Source organism: Lynx canadensis, chromosome E2, assembly GCF_007474595.2.
Source record: "Lynx canadensis isolate LIC74 chromosome E2, mLynCan4.pri.v2, whole genome shotgun sequence".
Lineage (NCBI taxonomy): Eukaryota > Metazoa > Chordata > Mammalia > Carnivora > Felidae > Lynx > Lynx canadensis.
The window spans coordinates 17,137,322-17,158,461 of NC_044317.1; the positions used below are offsets into that span (position 1 = coordinate 17,137,322).

The 21,140-nt window shown below is 40.4% G+C and overlaps 2 protein-coding genes across 3 annotated transcripts in view; both read right to left on the bottom strand.

Moving 5' to 3' along the window:
- LOC115502637 (cytochrome b5 type B) overlaps positions 1–21,140 on the bottom strand; it is a 61,300-nt gene that overhangs the window by 38,554 nt on the left and 1,606 nt on the right. For both annotated transcript variants that reach the window (XM_030298210.1, XM_030298211.1), the window contains exon 2: positions 21,108–21,113. The gene's annotated coding sequence lies outside the window, so the exon portion shown is untranslated. The remainder of the gene's footprint in view (positions 1–21,107; positions 21,114–21,140) is intronic.
- NIP7 (nucleolar pre-rRNA processing protein NIP7) overlaps positions 11,347–21,140 on the bottom strand; it is a 62,189-nt gene continuing 52,395 nt past the window's right edge. Inside the window, exon 5 of the mRNA XM_032591365.1 lies at positions 11,347–11,444. Coding sequence (XP_032447256.1) covers positions 11,385–11,444 — 60 coding nt within the window. The 3' untranslated portion in view covers positions 11,347–11,384. The remainder of the gene's footprint in view (positions 11,445–21,140) is intronic.

Here is a 21,140-nt window from a genome sequence, read left to right on the forward strand (position 1 = left end):
GGGCTCCTGGCAACAGCCAATCATGCTCCCGGATAGTTCCTGGTTCGTTTTCTTTCCACCAATGAAACAACGGATTCAGTTTCAAGTTCCACCCACCCCTCGCCCGATCCTTGGAGCGTAGGCCTGGTTCGAGGTCCGACTAACCAATCAGAATCGTCCATCCCTCCAATCTCACCAATCACATGCAGAGATTTTGCAGAGACGCCTAACGGAGACGGATAGACAGGTGTTAAGCAAGAGAGGTTTCACCTTCACTCCGCGTTGCCGCCTGCACAGTGTGGGAAGAGGAGGCAAAGTCTCCATTTTCCTGTTTCCTTCCCCTTCCCTTCCTTTCGCCGTGGACCTCTTGAGTCACACGAAGTTTGTTTTCCCCCACCTTTTGCGCGGCCTGTATTTCAGGGCGGGTCTACATCTTTGTTTGCAGTCTTCAGACTGTGATCTGTTGTTGCCCGTCTAAGTCTCATTTTCCTAACCAATAAAATGAGCAAGATAACTTCATCCCTGCAGGGAAGTTTGGTCGATTAAGTGAGGGAGTGTATCTCTACAGCGCTTGACACAGTAATCAGAACATAAATAACAGCAGTGCTAGAAAAAAGGGGGGGGGGGCATATAATTGGCCTAAGGCCATGGACAGGTAGGGTATGGCGTATCCCAAGTTTCTGACAGTACTGAGAATCTGATTTTGTTATACATCAATTATATTTTAAACGTTTGTTTATTTTTGAGAGAGAGAAAAAGAGAAGGAACAAGCGGAGGAGGGGCAGAGAGACAGAGGAAGACGCAGAATCCAAAGCAGGCTCAGCGCTGTCAGGGCAAACCCTGACATGGGGCTCGAACCCATGAACCGTGGGATCACCAGAACTGAAGTCGGAAGCTTTACCGACTGAGCCACCCAGGCGCCCAGGGGATCTGAATTTTAAACAAATTATTTGGTGATCAGAACATAGCTATGCTATTTTCATTCCCATGTGTTATAAAATAAAATTCACCTCAACTGTTCCCAGCTAGAGGTCCCAGCATTTTGGAGTTCCAGCCTGGTTGATGTGCATTATCCTAAACTACTCTTTTTTTTTTTTTTTTCAACGTTTTTTATTTATTTTTGGGAGAGAGAGAGACAGAGCATGAACGGGGGAGGGGCAGAGAGAGAGGGAGACACAGAATCTGAAACAGGCTCCAGGCTCCGAGCCATCAGCCCAGAGCCTGACGCGGGGCTCGAACTCCCGGACCGCGAGATCGTGACCTGGCTGAAGTCGGACGCTTAACCGACTGCGCCACCCAGGCGCCCCTAAACTACTCTTTTTTAACTGCCATCACAACTGACATGTAATGTCATTTTCATCATGTCACTCTCCCAGACTCTCCACAATCCATCCCAACCTCTTTTACTAATATTTTCCACCATTCCTTTTATAAGACTTGTGTGCCAGCCACTGACTCCTCAATCTGCTGGTAAGAAAACCATTTCTGTGATCAGACCAGATCCACCCACCTTCTTCCTTCCAAAGCCTACTCACTTTGAATTCCTGGGATTCTTTTTCACAAATTCTCCTGCCATTCCAAGCTCCAGTGGTCCCATCTCCTTACAGTACCTCAGCATATTACTATTTCAGGAATCCCCTGTATCTGTAAATCTTAACTTCCCATAGTTACCTCCCAAATGAGACTGAATCATGAGAGAAATCCCATATGACTCAGGCTATTCCACAAACTACATTCTAATATTTACATTCATTTCAGAGATATTTACTGAACATTTACTGTGCCACAAGTACTGTGATAGGCTCTGTGACAGTAAGATAACATAAGAAACAAGCCTTTCGAAAGAAACAAAAATATTTACGTCTACATAAATTTATCATGGCAAGAGGAATTAGGATCACAATTTAGCTCATGACCTGAGCTAAAATCAAGAGTTGGACACTTAATCAATGGAGCCACCCAGTTGCCACAAAGTGTTTTTTAAATTAATATTTAAATTTCCATTTTAGAATTTCAAACAGGTGCATTGAAAGAATAATAAAATGAACTCCCACGTACTTTTAACTTAGATCTACTAATTGTTAATATTTTTCCATATGTGATTTCTTCCACATCAAATAATGTTAATAATGTTGTTAATAATGTTAGACCGGGGCGCCTGGGTGGCGCAGTCGGTTAAGCGTCCGACTTCAGCCAGGTCACGATCTCGCGGTCCGTGAGTTCGAGCCCCGCGTCGGGCTCTGGGCTGATGGCTCAGAGCCTGGAGCCTGTTTCCGATTCTGTGTCTCCCTCTCTCTCTGCCCTTCCCCCGTTCATGCTCTGTCTCTCTCTGTCCCAAAAATAAATAAACGTTGAAAAAAAAAAATTAAAAAAAAAATAATGTTAGACCAAAAATAAATAAATAATGTTAGACCATTTCAGAACAAATTGCAGATGATATGACCCTTTACCTGCAAATAATTATGTATCTCCTAAGAATAAGAATGTACTCTTACGTAACCCTAGTATGATTTGCAAATTCAGGGAATTAATATTCATACAAATCCTGGATCATGTATTGTATTTACTTATGTCTCCTTAGTGTCCTTGAATCAGGTACATTTCTTCAGTCTTTTACTTTGAAAACATTGACTTTAAATTTTAAAAATTATTTTAGAGAGAGGACGAGAGCAGGGGAGGGGGCAGAGGGAGAGAGCAAGAATCTTAAGCAGACACCATGCTCAGTGCAGAGCCCAATGTTGGGCTCGATCCCACAATCCTGGGATCATGACCTGGTCCAAAACCCAAGAGTCAGATGCTCAATCAACTGAGCCACCCAGGCACCCCAAGACACTGACATTTTTTGCAAGTATGACCTGAGATTGAATTGGATTCAGAAAAATATTGTGGCCTAATGTATTGATTATAAGTTCATATTCAAAATTACCATGTGTTAGCCAGAAAGTCCAGCTTGGAAGCCCTGCCCCTGCCACTCACAAACTTAGTAATATTAGGCAGCTTTCTTGATCTCTTTTTTTCCCAAGTGAATACCCAACTTTTCCAACACCATTTGGTGAAAACATAATTCCCCAATGAATTGTTTTTCTGTCTTTCTTGAAAGTGGCTTGTCCATATAAGTGTGGGTCTTTAACTGAACTTTCTAGTCTGTTCCAGTGATTTGTCTGTCCTAATGCCAATTCCACACTGTCTTGATTACTATAGTTTTGTAGTAAGACTTGTAAATCCTTCAGCTTTGCTCTTATTTTTCAAAATTGTTTCTGCTATTTTAAATCTTATGTATTTCCATATAAATTTTAAAATCAGTTTGTTGAACCAAGTAAAAAGTTAATGTCACCAGTGATAAATCATGTTGATAGCATGGTATGTGATGAGGAGACCACTTTATCACTATGACATTCTTCCCAAAAACCCATAACCACAGTGTAAGCATGAGAACAACATTAGGCAAGCCCAAATTGAGGGGCATTCAACAAAATACCTGACCAGTATTCCTCAAAACTGTCAAGCTTATTAAAAACATAATAAAACAAGGAAACACTTAGAAATTGTCATACACCTAAGTAGTCTAAGGATATATGACAACTAAATGCAATGTAATATCCTGGATTGAATCGTAGAACAAAAAAAAGAACATTAGAGAAAAAAACAGTGAAATCCAGGTAAAGTAACTAATGTACCCGTGCTGATTTCGTAGTTTTTACAGATGTATGATAGTAAATGTAAGATGTTAATATTATGGGAAGCTATCTGAGGGGTATACAAGTACACTCTGTACTATTTTTGCAATTTTCTTGTAAATCTAAAATTATTTTTAAATCAGCCTGTTAATTCTATAAATCAGCTTATAGACGAACATATAGAGATAAACATATTAACAGCCTTGACTCTCCCAATCCACAAATGTGGTATACTGCTTAATTATTTGAATCTTATTTTAATTTGTAGTTTTTGGCATAAAGGTCTTTTGCATCTTTTGTTAAATTTATTCCTAAATGTTTTACAAATGGGAGTTATTTCAGTTTTCAATTGTTTGCAGCTATAACAGAGAAATATAATTGATTTTGTACATTGACTTAGTATCCTGTGATCTTGCTAAATTCACTTAGAGTTCTAGTGGTTGTTTTGTATATTTCTTAGAATAACTTATGTAGCAATCATGTTATCTGCTAATAGAGACAATTTTACTTCCTCCTTTCTAATCTGTGTATTTTTTTTCTTGCCTTATTTCACTGGCTGTGACTTCTAGTACAACATTAAATAAAAACGGTGAAATGAGCATCCTTGCCTTGTTCCCAAATGTAGGAGGAAAGCATTCAAGTCTTCCATGATTAAATATGATATTGTCTATAGGTTTTTTCAGTTGCTGTCCTTCATCAGAAACAAGGCAGAATTCCCCTAGATTCCTAGTTTCCTATTTTTTTTATCATAAAAGGATATTGAATCCTGTCAAATATATATATTTTGCATCTTTTGGGATGATCATATGATTTTTCCTCCTTTATTGTGTTAATATGGTGAATTACTTTGAATGGTTTTCAAAAACTTAACCATCTTTGGGGCACCTAGGTGGCTCAGTCGGTTAAGCATTCGACTTCAGCTCAGCTCATGATCTCATGGTTCATGAGTTGGAGCCCCACATCAGGCTCTGTGCTGACAGCTCAGAGCCTGGAGCCACCTTCAGATTCTGTGTCTCCCTCTCTCTTTGCCCCTCCCCTGCTCACTCTCTGCCTCTCTCTCTGTGTCTTTCAAAAATAAATAAGCATTTAAAAAAATGTTAAAAAACCATCTTTGCATTCCTGGGATGAACTCCACTTGGTTATGATGTTAGCCTTTTCTATATATTGCCGGATTTAATTCACTAGTATTTTTTAAAGATCTTTGCATCTGGAGTGCCTGGGTGGCTCAGTCAGTTAAGCATCCGACTCTTGATTTTGGCTAAGGTCATGGTCTCACAGTCGTGGGATTCAGCCCCATGTTGGGCTTCATGGGCGCTGAGTGTGGAGCCTGCTTGGGATTTTCTCTCTCTCTCTCTCTCTCTCTCTCTCTGCCTCTCTCTCTCTCTCTCTCTCTCTCAAAATAAATAAACATTAAAAAAAAATCTTTCCCTCTATATTCATGAGGAATATTGGCTGTAATTTTCTATTCTTGAATGCCCTTGATAGTTTTCTCCAAACTTTTTGATACTTACTGAGTTACTACAGCTAAGTACTGTGTCAACATGAGTATTAAACAAAGACTCAACACAGTGCCTGCCACAGAGAGTCCTCAGTAAATGCTGGCTATTTTGGTGTTATTGTTTCTAGATGCTATAAATAAGACCCACCTTCTAAAGAAACTTACTAAGAGAAAGGTGGCACATATAAAACATTTTTATTTATTATTATCGGGGTTCCTGGGTGGCTCAGTTGGTTAAGCATCCGACTTCAGCTCAGGTCATGATCTCACTACTCATGAGTTGGAGTCCCGCATCAGCTCTGTACTGACACCTCAAAGCCTGAAGCCTGCTTCAGATTCTGTCTCCGTCTCTCTGCCCCTTCTCTGCTTGTGCTCTGTCTCAAATATAAAATAAAACATTTAAAAAATATTTTTATTATTACTATTATTATTATTATTATTTTAAGTAGGCCTCATGCCCAGAGTGGAGCCCAACGCAGGGCTTGAATTCACAACTCTGAGATCAAGGCCTGAGCTGGGATCAAGAGGTGAATGCTTAACTAACTGAGCCATCCAGGCACCCCACCACATAAAACATTTTTAGCATTAACATTTTACTTTTGCTGTGTCATGTACTAGAAAATCTTCTCCCTGCTCTTCAGGGGCATGATCCAAAATTTATCACAGACAACAGTAGGATCAGTGTGTGAGTACTGCTCCAGGGAAGTCCTTATTTACCTTGCAAGCTCATGCTACTGTTTTTGTATAAATAGTGGAATTGGAACAGGAAATTCTCAAGGAAAACACTGTGCGTGCTCCATGTGAATAGAGCAAGAAACAAGGATTCTGTCTCGTTTTTTGCAGACATCAAATATACCTCCTGTGTTCTCATTCCTTCTTGCAGGGGCTGCAGGGGTCCCCTTTCCTGTTCCAGGCATGGAATACGATGAGGTGGCCCTCAAATTCGTTCTTGCCCTTCTCAATGTATTATGTTTCCCCGCCAGAGGGAAGACAAACTCTTAAAGCCATCATAGTCCAACACTCTTCTTCCCTTCCTAGGGTCAAGCCTGGGTCATCCAGTGTCAGGGAAGCTTCAGGAAGTTGATGCAAAGTTAGAAGCCCATATCCTCCAGGGTATGGTTTTGGGGAGGGTTTGCTTGCAAGCATCCTAGAGTTGTTCCAACCCTCAGTTCAGCCAGACCTCCCTGGCCTGTTGGGTGGACCCTCCTGGAGCTTACCCAGGACCATCCTACTCAGTCTTATGCCATTGGGGCCCAACCCCCAACAGCCCAGCCCAGTCTCATTTCTAGAAACGAAAGAAACAATCCCTGTGTAAATAGCCATTAACAGGGACGCTTTTCTACCCTGGGTTGATTTTCCTGGCCTCAGAACACCAACTTTTTTTTTTCCTGCTGGTATATGTTAATTTATTCTTAACATGTAATAAATGCATTCACATGTTTCAAAAAGAAAAAAAAATGTGTGTATAAGTAGATGTGTGTGTCTATTTATAATAATGTGTATATAAATATAAGCAAATTACCCTTCATATGGGATGTATTGATTTACACACCTACCCACAATGTGTGAGGATGTGTGCTTTTATAAAATCTTACCAATAGTGTGTGTGATCAATAGACCAATAAAACAAAACAGAGTCTTAAAATACAATCAACGTATTGTAGGGGCAATGTCCAGCTGGTTCATTTGGTAGACATGTGATTCTTGATCTCAGATTCATGAGTTCAAACCCCATGATGGGACTAGGGATTACTTTTAAAAAAAAAGAATAGAAGGGGTGCCTGGGTGGCTCAGTCGGTTAAGCGGCCGACTTCGGCTCAGGTCATGATCTCACGGTCCGTGAGTTCGAGCCCCGCGTCGGGCTCTGTGCTGACAGCTCAGAGCCTGGAGCCTGTTTCAGATTCTGTGTCTCCCTCTCTCTCTGCCCCTCCCCTGTTCATGCTCTGTCTCTCTCTGTCTCAAAAATAAATAAACGTTAAAAAAAAAAATTAAAAAAAAAAAAAGAGTAGAAGATGAGGTAAAGGGGCGCCTGGGTGTCTCAGTCAGTTAAATGTCTGACTTCGGCTCAGGTCATGATCTCATGGTTTATGAGTTCGAGCCCCACATGGGGCTCTATGCTGATAGCTCAGAGCCTGGATCCTGCTTCGGATTCTGTGTCCCCCTCTCTCTCCCCTTCCCCCATTCATGCTCTGTCTCTCTGTCTCTCAAAAATGAATAAATGTTAAAAAAAATTAAAAAAAAAAAAGAAGACGAGGTAAAAATGTTATCTTAAATCACTGAGGAAAAGGGGGGGGGGCTTTTACAGTGCTGAAACAAAATAATAATTAAATAATGTTTTTCCAGGAATTTTTCCAGAAAAAAAATTCTGGAAAATAATAATTTGGCTACATATCCATTTGGCAGGAGAAACTCTAGCCTGATCAAAGATTTAAACATAAGAAATAAAGAAAAAAAAAAAGACTATCGGGGAGCCTGGGTGGCCAGTGGGTTAAGCGTCCGCCTTCGTCTTGGCACATGATCTTACAGTTTGTGAGTTCGAGCCCCATGTCAGGCTCTGTGCTGACAGCTCAGAGCCTGGTGCCTGCTTTGGAGTCTATGTCTCCCTCTCTCTCTGCCCCTCTCTGCCCCTCATTCTGTCTCTCTCTCTCTCTCTCAAAAATAAATAAACATTAAAAAAAAATCATCATGTTTCCATAAACACAATTTCCTTTAGGATGGTTTTGCCCTAGGAATTCTCCAATTGTCTTTGGTCAATGGCCTTTATCCAGTCTGTTGAGGATGAGTAGCAAGGCACATAAAGTTACTGTGTGATTAGATTAACTGCTAATATATTTTTAAGATCCTCTTTATTAAGATATTATTTATGTGCACTAATATACTTTGTATTAACCATCATCCACATGTATTTAAGTAGAAACTTTCTCATGGGTGAGGCTGGAGAAGTAAACAATGGCTATGGATTAACTGATAATTTTTTTAAGATCTATTTATTCATTTCTGTGAGTAATCTCTACACCCAACATGAGGCCCGAATTCACAATCCCTAGATCAAGAGTCACATGCTATTCCAACTAAGCCAGCCAGGAGCCCCTAAATGGTAAATTAAAAAATTAAGATAAGGCACAGTAGAAGGGGCAATTTTTTAATTTAATGTTTTAAGTCCCTAATACATTCACATAGTTCAGAACTTAAAAAAAAAAAAGTAAACATCGCCATAAAAAGTCTCCTGCCCACCTTTTCTCCCCATTTTCCATCTGCCCACCCAGATAATTATTTAATAATTTTTGTGTGTAACCATCCTGAGTTTCTCCATGAAAATGCTAGTAAATATAAATATTTACACTTAGCTTACTCACTTTTATAGAAAAAGTAGCAAAAAACCATACAGTTCTGTATCTTGGTTTTTTTGTTTGTTTGACTTAATGACATCTTAGAAATGTTTACATACTAAAAAAAAAAAAAAAAGAAATGTTTACATACTAATACATAGATAGCTTCCTCATTTGTTTTTACAAGCTGGATAGTTTTCCATAGTTAATATTCATTGTTTGATATGAATGTTTCATAATTTAACTGGTCTCCTACTGATGGAGATTTAGATTTCCAGTCTTTTGAAATTACAAACAATGCTGTAATTAATAACCTAGATCTTACATCATTATATACATGTAGAAGAAGAAATGGGACTTCTAGGTCAAAAGCATACACGTTTGTAGGGTTAGCAATTTGCACCAGTTTATATTTTCACTGGCAATGATGTAAATGACTGCTTCCTCACACACTCACAGATAATGTTATCAAAGTGTTTGAATTTTACCAACCTGACATTTAACTTTAAAAAAAAATTTTAAGTTTATTTATTTATTTTGAGAGAGAGAAAGAGAAAACATGAGTGGGGAAGGGCAGAGGGAGAGGGAGAGAGAGAATCCCATACACAGAGCCTGACTTGGGGCTCGATCTCATGAATGGTGGGATCATGACCTAAGCCGAAACTAAGAGTCAAATGCTTAACCAACTGAGCCACCCAGGTGCCCCACAAATCTGGCATTTTAATAAATGATATCACACTATAGTTTTGATTTGTGTTACTCTTCTTATGTGTGAGGTTGAACATCTATATAGTTAAGATTCAGAAAGGAATTTATCAACTTTCTATCTAGATCAACTCCTGAAAAATAATCCTAATAGCCAAGAATTTCTTTTGAGATGAGGTGTTTTATTTCCTACATGCCAAGCATGAGTCTACCTTAGGGGATATTCCCTCTACCTGGAATGGTCTCCCACTCTGATTTCACATTCAGATTATATCTCTCTAATTTCAAGTTAAATGTCACCCCCTTGGTGAAGCTTATGTGAGCTGCCTCATCATAAGTGGCTATCCATCCTGTTTTCTTTCTCTCCATAGAACTCATGGCTACACATAATATTTTTCTGATTTATATGTTGATTGATCTGTTTGCACACCATGGTTGTCCCAGTATTTTGGCACATAGTAGGTGCTTAATAACTATCTGTTGAATAGATAAATGCCCAGCTTCTGGAATGAGGGAGAAGGGGTTAAGTTTCTAAATAGAGTTTTCTGAAACTTGAGTGTGGGAAAGGAATTTGGCCTTGCCACTGGATTAAGAATGCCTACAGGCAGCCCCTAACCCTGGAACTTTATTCTTAAAGCATTTTAACTTCATGCTAACTTTGAGCCGTGGACGTGAGACCCACCCATGGTTAAGTTCAGGTTAGGTTTGGGACACTGGGATATTTTCTTTCATCCATAATCACTGGATCAAGGCCTATAAATCAAATAGTTAAGACACAAAACACAAACAAGGTCGTAATTTGTTTCTTCCTGCCCTCTGTTTTTCTTGGCATGGAAAAACTCAAGCTTTTCCTGACTGGGGATGGGTAATGACACTGGGGGGTGATTCATTAAAAGTGGCCTGAGTAACTGGCCTTTTATTTCTTCTCATTCTTTCCCTTTATTGTCCCAATTCATGTAAGGAAACACATTGAATAAAATAATTCTCTTGCTGATAAAGAACTTTCCCTTGACTCTTTGTTCATTTGCAGTTATATGTTCCCAGAATCAAAATCTTAGTGCTAGGGAGGCCAAAGTGGCTAAGGGTAGAAGCAGTGTATATTTCTAATAGAGAAGGAAGGCCAAGAATCCTGGCTTTTTATTTTATTTTTTTTTCTAGAGAGAAAGAGAGAGCATGCTCAGGAGGGACAGAGAGAGAAGGAGAGAGAGAGAATCCCAAGCAGGCTCCATGCTGTCAGCGTGGGGCCCCATGTAGGGCTCAATCTCACAAACCGTGAGAGCATGACCTGAGCTGAAATCAAGAGTAGGATGCTTAACCGACTGAGTCACCCTGGTGCCCCAAGAACCCTGGCTTTGGAAGCCACTGCTTTTACCTCCTCTTCTTAACAAAGCTGCCTATTCTATTAGAAAAGTGTTCCAGTCCCCAGGGAATCTAGCAGGAGTTAGGGAGTCCCTCATCTCTAAATTGGGTGTCACAGTATCAGTACTTTCCTCTCAAACGAGTGCCTTTAATGTCAACCATTCCTAAGGCCAGAAAAGAGAAAAGACAGTGATAACAACTAAAAATATTCAATTTCATAGTATTCAATTCAAAATATTCAATTTCATAGAGAATAATACCAAGAGAAATAGCAGAGTATACTATATTCATCTTTTACACTCCACACTGCTGTTTTATTTGAAGTATTTTTATGTTTTTTGCAAATAAAGAATAAATTCTAAAATATGTAAAAAAAAAAAAAAAAAAAAAAAAAGGCTGGACAATAATTGACCAAAAGGCTAACAATAGCTATATCAGGGTTGAGGGCTTGGAGTCTATTTTCATTTTCACGTTTGTCCTCGTCTGAATCTTTTTAGTTCTTTTCACAGATTGTGCATTACTTTTGTGATTAAAAAGAAGTAATAATAAAATGTGCTTTTATTTAAGTTGGTTTGTGTGCCCTGACCTCCTGCACCTCTCTGTGGAAGCGGAGCAATTTATTTTCCAAGAGGTGGGCATAGAAGGGCACGAGTGGGACTGCAATCCGGGTCAGGGCGAGGCTGTGGAAAAATACCAGTGATGCCTCACGCTCAGCACGGCTCTGGTGAAGGCCACTAGTAAGTCACCCCTCCTTCATTCTCTTCCCCCTCCATGTGAAATAATCCCAGTTCCTCTCACCTGTTGTCGTAAATCTGTTGTACATCTCTGAGCCTGCTCCTAGCGCTCCACCATCCCTGTGGATTCCCAAGGCAAGCAGCTCCTCCATGGGGGACGCGTCTAGGAAAGGGAGAGCGAGAAGATGAATCTGTGGGTCTCTGATGTTCTAAATTGGTGGTTCTCCCTGACTTTCGAGAAGGGACCTCAAAAGACAACATGCCTCCTACCGACCGAGGCTCTGGTCAATTAGGGGTCTAGGTAGTCAGGAGATGGATTATCTGCTAATATGGCTAGATGCTCGGTTGGAGAATGTGGCTCAGTAGGATTCCTTGTACCCTAATGAAACAGACTTTCCTACCAATCCCGGGCAGCAGTGAACAAGGCACCCTCCCTGTGAGGAGTGAGACAAGAACTTGTGCTCCCTCCCAGGATCATAGTCCCAAGACACTAGGAAGAGGAATACACTGGTGACTCATGCCTGGTTTCTCCTAGTGTTCCTCCTTCCCTAAGTGCAGAAGGAGAGAGGCAAAAAGAGGGGCCTGGACATGAGTGCTGATGACCCTCTACAGGAAGGAAATACGTGGAGTGGGAAGAAAGCATTCTCCTCTCCCAAAGTTCTTACTATTTCTTGGATTATAGAACACTTTGAGGATATGAAGCAAGCTATAAACCACCACCTCAGAAAAGTGCACATATGTCCTGGACTTTGCTGGTAATGGTTTATATCTGCCTGTCTTTCCCTTTCTTCTAGAACCCCCATTTTCCTCAGAGGAACTGTTCCTCTTCTAGTCTATGTGAAGCTATGCAAGCTGTCAATCAGTATGTTCCACCTCCCCTTGCTTACAGGTGGGACATGTGATCCAATCTATTCAATCAGAGAAGCTCATGTCCCTGTGGCACGGGGCGGGGCGGGGCGGGGGGTGGTGCACGTTGGGGAAGACCCCTTGTTATTAAAGGAATATTAAACTGGAGAAAAGTAAAGCCTGGGGCTGTCCATCGCTATTTTGTCTGACTAGTGGAGTCTCAAGAGTGGAGGCCAACAAGGGGTGCCTGGCTGGCTCAGTCTGAAAAGCATGGGACTCTTGATCTCCCAGTTGTGAGTTCTAGCCCCAGGGTGGGTGTATAGAGATTACTTAAAAATGAAAAATCTTAAAAAAAAAAAAAAAGGAATAGAGCCCAACAAAGTGGAAAGGTACCCTCAGGACAGTGTTAAACCCTTGAATCTAGTCACAAAGAAAACCTAAACATAAATGAACCACATAATTTCCTTTTTTTTTTCTTTCCCCTCAAGCTAGTGTGTGAGGTAGGTTTCTGTACCTTGCAACATACGTGCCCACATAATAGAACTTGGCCTCCACTTTCCAGGGGTGGTCAGACTCTGAAGCCCAGACCTCCACTGGCCATTCAGAGCCCTGTTAGCAGTACCCCTTATACATTTGAAAATTGATCAAGTGAGGTAAGAGATTCAGATACATCAGATTACTGCATTTGGGGAGGCAGTACTTCCTTCTTCATGTTGGCTCCATTTCTGCCTCGCAGCGCCTCGAAAACCCCAAACCCCACCGAAAGCACCAGCCAGAGGGCACACAGCTGGAGAGAAAACAGGCAGTGTGGGTGTGTTGGAATGCAGGAGATTCTGGGAGGAAGAGGAAGACACTGGCGACTCATGCCCAGCTTCACCTGAAAAATTCGTACTGTATTATATAACTTAAAAAAAAAAAAATCTCTTTCAACTGCAAAATTTCAAAATTCTTTCCCCAAATCTCAAGAACGTAAAAAAAATCTCCAACTCCCCAAATTAGGATTTGTACCGCTGGCGTGAGCTTTTCCCCTCAAGACCATATAGATTGGCTTTCCCATGGATTTAGGATCAAAGGGCTCCTTCGGGTTATGTATTCCTTTGAAACGAATTCAAAGGCATGCATTTCCAAAGTGCAGGGGGAGCTGAAAAGCCTTCATCCTTGCTGAATGAATCAGCATCCTGGGAGCACAGGTGACACGTCCTGACCCATCCCTTCACTGTCTGATAAGCCCAAAGGTCATAGCTCTGAACTTGACCCCACTTTTCCTTCTTCCTGCCCCTTTTCTGGGTTTTCTGATAAGGTGCCCTAAGTCAGCTGTGACACTGTTTTCTCTCTCTGCAAACATAGTCCCCAGGGCGTGCACTCTGCCTGTGAGCTCCCCAGCTGCTTCCAGCTCTCCCTCTGCCCACAGCCCTTTAATTGCTGCATTCCAACAAATTAGCCATGTGACAGAAGATTATTTTTAACTTCAATAGAGCAGCTCCCTCTCTTTTAATATATCATGCTTGGCCCACATTCCCTCGGTGAAAAGGGCACCATCGGCTACTTCTGAGAACTTTTAATTACTCCAATTGTTTGCAAACCTCTTAGAAGCTTGGGGGAAAAAATTTCTTCTCCTTTCCCAGTTTTCCCATTTCCTATTTAACGGGAGCTGAGGCTGAGTCCAACCTGGAGACTTACCAGCTTCAACAGGTCTCCTCAAATCTCCTCCAGCCCCCTCTACCTGTCCTCCTCCACAGGACTTTTCTTCCTTCCTTCCTTCCTTCCTTCCTTCCTTCCTTCCTTCCTTCCTTCCTTCCTTCCTTCCTCTCTCTCCTCTCTCTCTTTCTCTCTCTTTCTTTCAAGTGCAAATCCACTGGGAGAATGAAGGGAGGGCAAGTTCCAGAGTCACAGGAACTGCATCCCAATGACACATGGAGCCTGGAAGGCAGCAGGAATGGACAGGGGTTGGTGCCTGTGGCCTTAGGAAGACTGAGCCCTCAGCATCTTCTAGGTCTTGGGATCCTGCAAGAGGGTCCTAATGATTGAGCTGATTCTGAGTCTAAGCCTTCCAAATTTGAGTAAACCACACAGACCAATGAGCATCTCATTCATTGACCATCACATGGACTAAAAGCCTTCTCCAATTTTTCTGAATGTTCTAAGTCCATGATACTTCTCTAATCTCAGGAGGCCAAGTGGGCTATGTGGCCAGAAATGATTGGTATTGTATCAACTACCTTCACCTAGAAAGGTAGAGATCGAGTTTCATTTTGAGTCTCCCAAAAACCGAGAAATGTGCAATTTCTTTTACCTGAGATTTGCAAAGTAATTCAAATAGGTTCTATCAGTATGGAATCATTCCAGATATTATCTATGCTTTATGCATTTTGATGCACAGTGAATTATAAAAAGATAGGTGTGTGTGTGTGTGTATGTGTGTGTGTGTGTGTATGTGAGAGAGAGAGAAAGAGAGAGAGAGAGAGAGACAGAGAGACAGAGAGAATGGGGGTTGTTGTGTATTAGTAAGAGGGAAGAAAAAGTGTTCCAGGCAGTGGGAACAGCATATATGCAAGCAGTTGGGTAGGAAAAAGGAGTGTGTTTTGGGAATTTTAAAAAGCCAATGTGACTAGAATCTACAGAGAGTAACACATTATGCTCCAAAAGCCCAGTTCTTTGAACTTTTTAAAATTGAGGTATATTTTACCTAAAATTAAATGCTAATATTTTAGTGTATAGATCAGTGAGTTTTGACAACTGCAAACGCTGCCACCCAAATCCAGATTCAAACTTTTCCAAGTCTTCAGAAAGTTCCCTAGTACCCCTGTCTAGTCAATGCCCCAACCTCAGGCAGCTGCTATTCTGATTTCTATCACCATAAATTTAACTTGTTTGTCCTTGATTTAGCAGCATATAAATGGGATCATACAGTATGTGTTTTTTTGTGTGCACTTCTTTATACAATACATCATCTGGATTGTTCCAACAGTTCCAATCTGTATGGTGTTTTCCTGTTGGATTTACAGGAATATGTGGTGATAAGGTCAAGCCTAACCAGAACAACTTCATTAATGATAGATTTCCCTAGCATGGGTTCAAGTCACCTGTCATAGACCACAGTAATGCCATTGAGACATGGCAAGGCACTTTTGATTTTAAAAAGGTTGGCAACGGGGAGCCTGGGTGGCTCAGATGGTTAAACGTCCAACTTCAGCTCAGGTCATGATCTCGTGGTTCATGGGTTCGAGCCCCATGTTGGGCTCTATGCTGACAGCTCAGAGCCTGGAGTCTAGTTCAGATTTTGTGTTTCCCTCTCTTTCTGCTTCTCCCCCATTCGTGCTCTCTCTCTTTCTCAAAAATAAATAAATATTAAAAAAAAAAAAAAAGGTTGGCAAATGTACCTCACCCTTTGATCCAGCCATTCTGGATTTAGGAGTTTCTCTTACAGATAGATATCCTCACACATGTGTCACATGATATTTGTGGATGAATATGAATGAAAGGATTATTTTTCATAGTCAAGGATTAGAAACAAACTTATAAACATCCGTAGGGATCTGATTAAGTAAATAGTAAGTAATCCAGACAATGGAACACTATATGGTCATGAGAAAAAAATGAAGAGTTTCCTCAGGTCCTGAAACGAGATGCTCTCCAAAATGAAAATAGCCAGGTGCAGAAGAGCATGTGTACTCATTCGCTTACTAAACAGATTTTTAGGGAGGGACTGCAATGTTCCAGACACCATGCTACATGCCGAAGATACAACATTATACAGAATAAAATCCCAGGGTGCCTGGCTGGCTCTGTCAGTAGAACATGCAACTCTTGATCTCGGGGTTGTGAGTTCAAGTCCTAATTGGGTGTAGAGCTTACTTAAAAAAATTAAAATCTTAAAAAAAAAAAAAGAATAAAATCCCTTCTCTAATGGAACTTGCTTTCTAGTGGCAGGGGTGGTAGAAAAAATAAACAAATGAAAAATGTATTTGTATAGTGTGCTATCATTAATGTAAAATGAAAGAATGAAAGGGGGGAAGAAAACATAAATGTGTTCTTTTATTTTATTTATTTATTTATTTATTTATTTATTTATTTATTTATTTTTAATGTTTATTTATATTTGAGAAAGAGAGAAAGACAGAGTGCAAACAGGGGAGGGCATGAGAGAGACGGAGTCAGAACCTGATGTAGGCTCCAGGCTCTGAGCTGTCAGCACAGAGCCCGACACAGGACTTGAACTCATGAGCTGTGAGATCATGACCTGAGCCGAAGTAGGACGCTTAACCACCTGAGCCACTCAAGCACCCCCGTATTTTTATTATTTTTTTTAAGATTTTATTTTTAAGTAATCTCTACACTCAATCTGGGGCCCAACTCATAACTCCAAGATCAAGAGTCACAAGCTCCACCCACTGAGCCAGCCAAGTGCCCCACAAATGTGTTCTTTTAACTCTGTACAAAGTATCTATCTCAGAAAAGACACGCCAGAAACTGGTAGGACAGAGGAAGGGAGCTAGGAAGCTGCAGGATGAAGACAGAACAAATGTCATTTAATGTTCTGTGTATCTTCTGACTTTAAATTATTGAATGGGTTATCTAATCCAGAATTAATGGATATAATTACAATATTTTGATCAAGTTGGAAGAAGTGTTTGGCAGCATTGCCCAGCACCTGGGCCCTCAAGTGGTGGGAAATGCCTTACGGCTTTTTAATCACGGCAGGAGGAAAGGGCTGGCCCCCAGCTGTCACTCACTGCAGTCATGAACCAAGTCATGGCATCACTCTGGTAAGATAAAAGAGGCACCGAGAGGACAGAAGGAAACAAAATCAGTCTTCAGTCACATATGCTTCATGGGTATTTATAAAAGCCTTAGGCAGCTCCTTCCTAAATTTGAATTAATGTCAAAAGAGAATCATTTCAGGAAGTATGAGTTCCTCTCTTCAAACTTTTTGGGACCATCCCACTCTGGTATGAATCGCATAGAGCCAAGTTCATTCACAGGGAACATCTGTGGGGGAGACGGGAAGCACAATAAAGAAACCATCTGACACTGAACATGGACATCATTGTCTTTTTTCCCAGCTTCCCTTGGGACATCCATTTGTTTGGTTGTGTGGGAAGGAAAGTCTATAAAATGTTTATGGTTATTATTTCAGTTTATTCATATAACATGTAAAAATGGCAATTTGGAAAAGGAGCTTCACTGAGATATGCATTCTTTGTGCATGTTTGTATTGCAGAAGCTTCACAGAGTTGTTGGAAGGTGGCTTTGTGGCTCCTTGTGGTTTTTAGTTAACCAAAATGATTTAAAAAAAAAAGTTTTGCTTTGAATATCAAGTTTGTAATTATTTATCTTATCTCACAATAAATTACCTCTTTCAAAATCCTACCATTATTTTTCTTATATTTTTATTAACTTTTAATTACTAGTTAATACAGGAATACATTCTGGGGCGCCTGGATGGCTCAGTCGATTAAACGTCTGACTTCAGCTCAGATCACAAACTTGTAGTTCATGAGTTTGAGCCCCACGTCGGGCTCTGTGCTGACAGCTCAGAGCCTGGAACTTGCTTGGGATTCTGTGTCTCCCTCTTTCTATGCCCCTTCCCTACTCATATTCTCTCTCTCTCTCTCTCCCTCTCTCTCTCTTTAATGAATAAACATTAAATTATTTTTAATAAAAAAAGTAGTACTTTCTTCTTTTTTTAAAAAAAGAGTGTTGCAGATAAAGTTTTGGTTCTCTTTAATCATTTTCCATAATGCTAATTTAATTGGCCTCAAGTATGGCTGGCAAATAATTACTTTATCATAGTGATTTTAATATGCAGCAAAGTGTGAGAATCACTTGTCTAACTGATTTAGGACTCCAATGTTTGGAAACTCAACCCCCTGACATGATGGGAAATACATATTTTTAAAAATACAAGAAATAGTTTTCGTTTTTTAAGTGAAGGATGAGATTTGCCTTTCAAAATAGATTGCATTTTAGCAGAAAATTTCACTGCGTAAATAAAAAGCCAATATGCATTTCTAGAATAGAGTCTGGGGACAATGAGACCCTAAACTCACCATATAAAAGTTGTCATTGTTGTGGGCATGTTGCACCTCTGTAGATTATTACGCTGTGGCTGGAGACTGGGGATTGAGGAAGAACTGACTGAAGAAGTTTCTTGGCTAGAGAAAGAGAGGGCTGTAAAAGACCCTTGTGAAAGAGTCAGGCTGAGACTCTTAAGTTCTGTGTTGTCCAACATGGTAGCCACCAACCACACATGGTTATTTAATCTTAAATTTAAGTGAATTGAAATGAAATCAAAAGTTAAGTTCCTCAGTCATGCTAGCCACATTTCAAGCACTCAATAGCCACATATAACTAGTGGTTACCATATTGGATGTAAGTATAGAATATTTCCCTCATTAAAGAAAGCTCTACGGCACAGTGCTACTCTAGAAATAATTGTATGTGGTCTTACCTAGTAGCTAGTTTTAAATGTTCATTCATGCAAAAATGAACTATTGGGACCTCATCAAAATAAAAAACTTCTGCACAGAGAAGAAACAATCAGCAAAATTAAAAGGTAACCGACAGAATGGGAGAAGATATTTGCAAATGACATATCAGATAAAGGGTTAGTATCCAAAATCTATAAAGAACCTATCAAACTCAACACCCAAAAAACAAATAATCCAGTGAAGAAAGGGGCAAAAGACATGAATAGACACTTCTCCAAAGAAGACATCCAGATGGCCAACCGACACATGAAAAAATGCTCAACATCTCTCATCATCAGGGAAATACAAAGCAAAACCACAATGAGATACCACCTCACACCTATCAGAATGGTTAACATGAACAACTCAGGCAACCACAGATGTTGGCAAGGATGCAGAGAAAGCGGATCTCTTTTGCCTTACTGGTGGGAATGCAAGCTGGTGCAGCCACTCTGGAAAACAGTGTGGAGGTTCCTCCAAAAACTAAAAATAGAACTACCCTATGACCCAGCAATTGCACTACTAGGCATTTATCCAAGGGATACAGGAGTGCTATTTCAAAGGAGCACATGCACCCCAATGTTTATAGCAGCACTATCAACAACAGCCAAAGTATGGAAAGAGTCCAAATGTCCATCGATGGATGAATGGATAAAGAAGATGTGGTGTATAAATACAATGGAGATTACTTGGCAATCAAAAAGAATGAAATCTTGCCATTTGCAACTATGTGGATGAAACTAGAGGGTATTATGCTAAGTGAAATTAGTCAGTCAGAGAAAGACAAAAATCATATGACTTCACTCATATGAGGACTTTAAGACACAAAACAGATGAACATAAGGGAAGGGAAGCAAAAATAATATAAAAACAGGGAGGGGAACAAAACAGAAGAGACTCATAAATACGGAGAACAAACTGAGGGTTACGGGAGGGGTTGTGGGAGGAGGGATGGGTTAAATGGGTAAGGGGCACTAAGGAATATACTCCTGAAATCATTGTTGCACTATATTCTGACTAACTTGGATGTAAATTTAAAAAAAATGTTCATTCATGAAATGTAATCACTTGCTTTATTACCAAGCCTTCAACTAAGTTTTAAAGACATGAATAGACATTTTTCCAAAGAAGACATCAGATGGCTAATAGACACATGAAAACATGCTCAACATCACTCATCATCAGGGAAATACAAATCACAACCACAATAAGATACCATCTCACACCTGTCAGAATGGCTAACATTTACAACTCAGGCAACCACAGATGTTGGTGAGGATGTGGAGAAAGAGGATCTCTTTTGCCCTGCTGGTGGGAACGCAAACTGGGGCAGCCACTCTGGAAACAGTATGGAGGTGCCTCAAAAAGTTAAAAATTGAACTACCCCATGACCCAGCGATTGCACTACTAGGCATTTATCCAAGGGATACCGGTGTGCCGTTTCGAAGGGACACATGCACCCCCATGTTTATAGCAGCACTATCCACAATAGCCAAAGTATGGAAAGAGCCCAAATGTCCATCCATGGATGAATGGATAAAGAAGATGTGGCATACATATACAGTAACATATAATGGAATATCACTCGGCGATCAAAGAGAATGAAATCTTGCCATTGGCAGCAATGTAGATGAAACTAGAGTGTATTATGCTAAGCAAAGTAAGTCAGAGAAAGACAAATATCATATGATTTCACTCATATGTGGAATTTAAGATACAAAACAGATAAACATAAGGGAAGGAAAAATAGTATAAAAAGAGAGAGGGAGAGAAACCATAAGAGACTCTTAAATACAGAGAACAAACTGAGGGTTGCTGATGAGGTGTTGGTGGGGGGGATTGGCTAAATGGGTGAGGGGCATTAAGGAGGACACTTGTTGGGATGAGCACTGGTAAGTGATTAAATCAGTAAATTCTATTCCTGAAATCATTATTACACTGTATGTTAACAAACTTGGATTTGAATATAAAAAAAATATAACAGCTAATGGGGTGCCTGGGTGGCTCAGTCGGTTAAGCGGCCGACTTCAGCTCAGGTCACGATCTCGCGGTCCGTGAGTTCGAGCCCCGCGTCGGGGTCTGGGCTGATGGCTCGGAGCCTGGAGCCTGCTTCCGATTCTGTGTCTCCCTCTCTCTCTGCCCCTCCCCCGTTCATGCTCTGTCTCTCTCTGTCTCAAAAATAAATAAAAAAAAAAATTAAAAAAATATATAACAGCTAAATGTAACAGCTAATATTCATTGAATAACAGCTAAAAAAATATATAACAGCTAAAATGTAACAGCTAATATTCATTGAATACTTATATATTGGTCAGTTTTCTTAGTGGCAGACAACACGTTTCACTCTTATCAATTTAAGCACAAAGAGATTTATTGAAGGCTATGGAGAGTTCACAGAATCATTAGGAAAGTTAAGAAATATGCTCTAGGGGCTCCCAGGTGGCTCAGTCGGTTAAGCATCTGACTTTGGCTCAGGTCATAATCTCACGGTTTGTAAGTTCGAGCCCCGCATCGGACTCTGTGCTGACAGCTCGGAGTCTGGA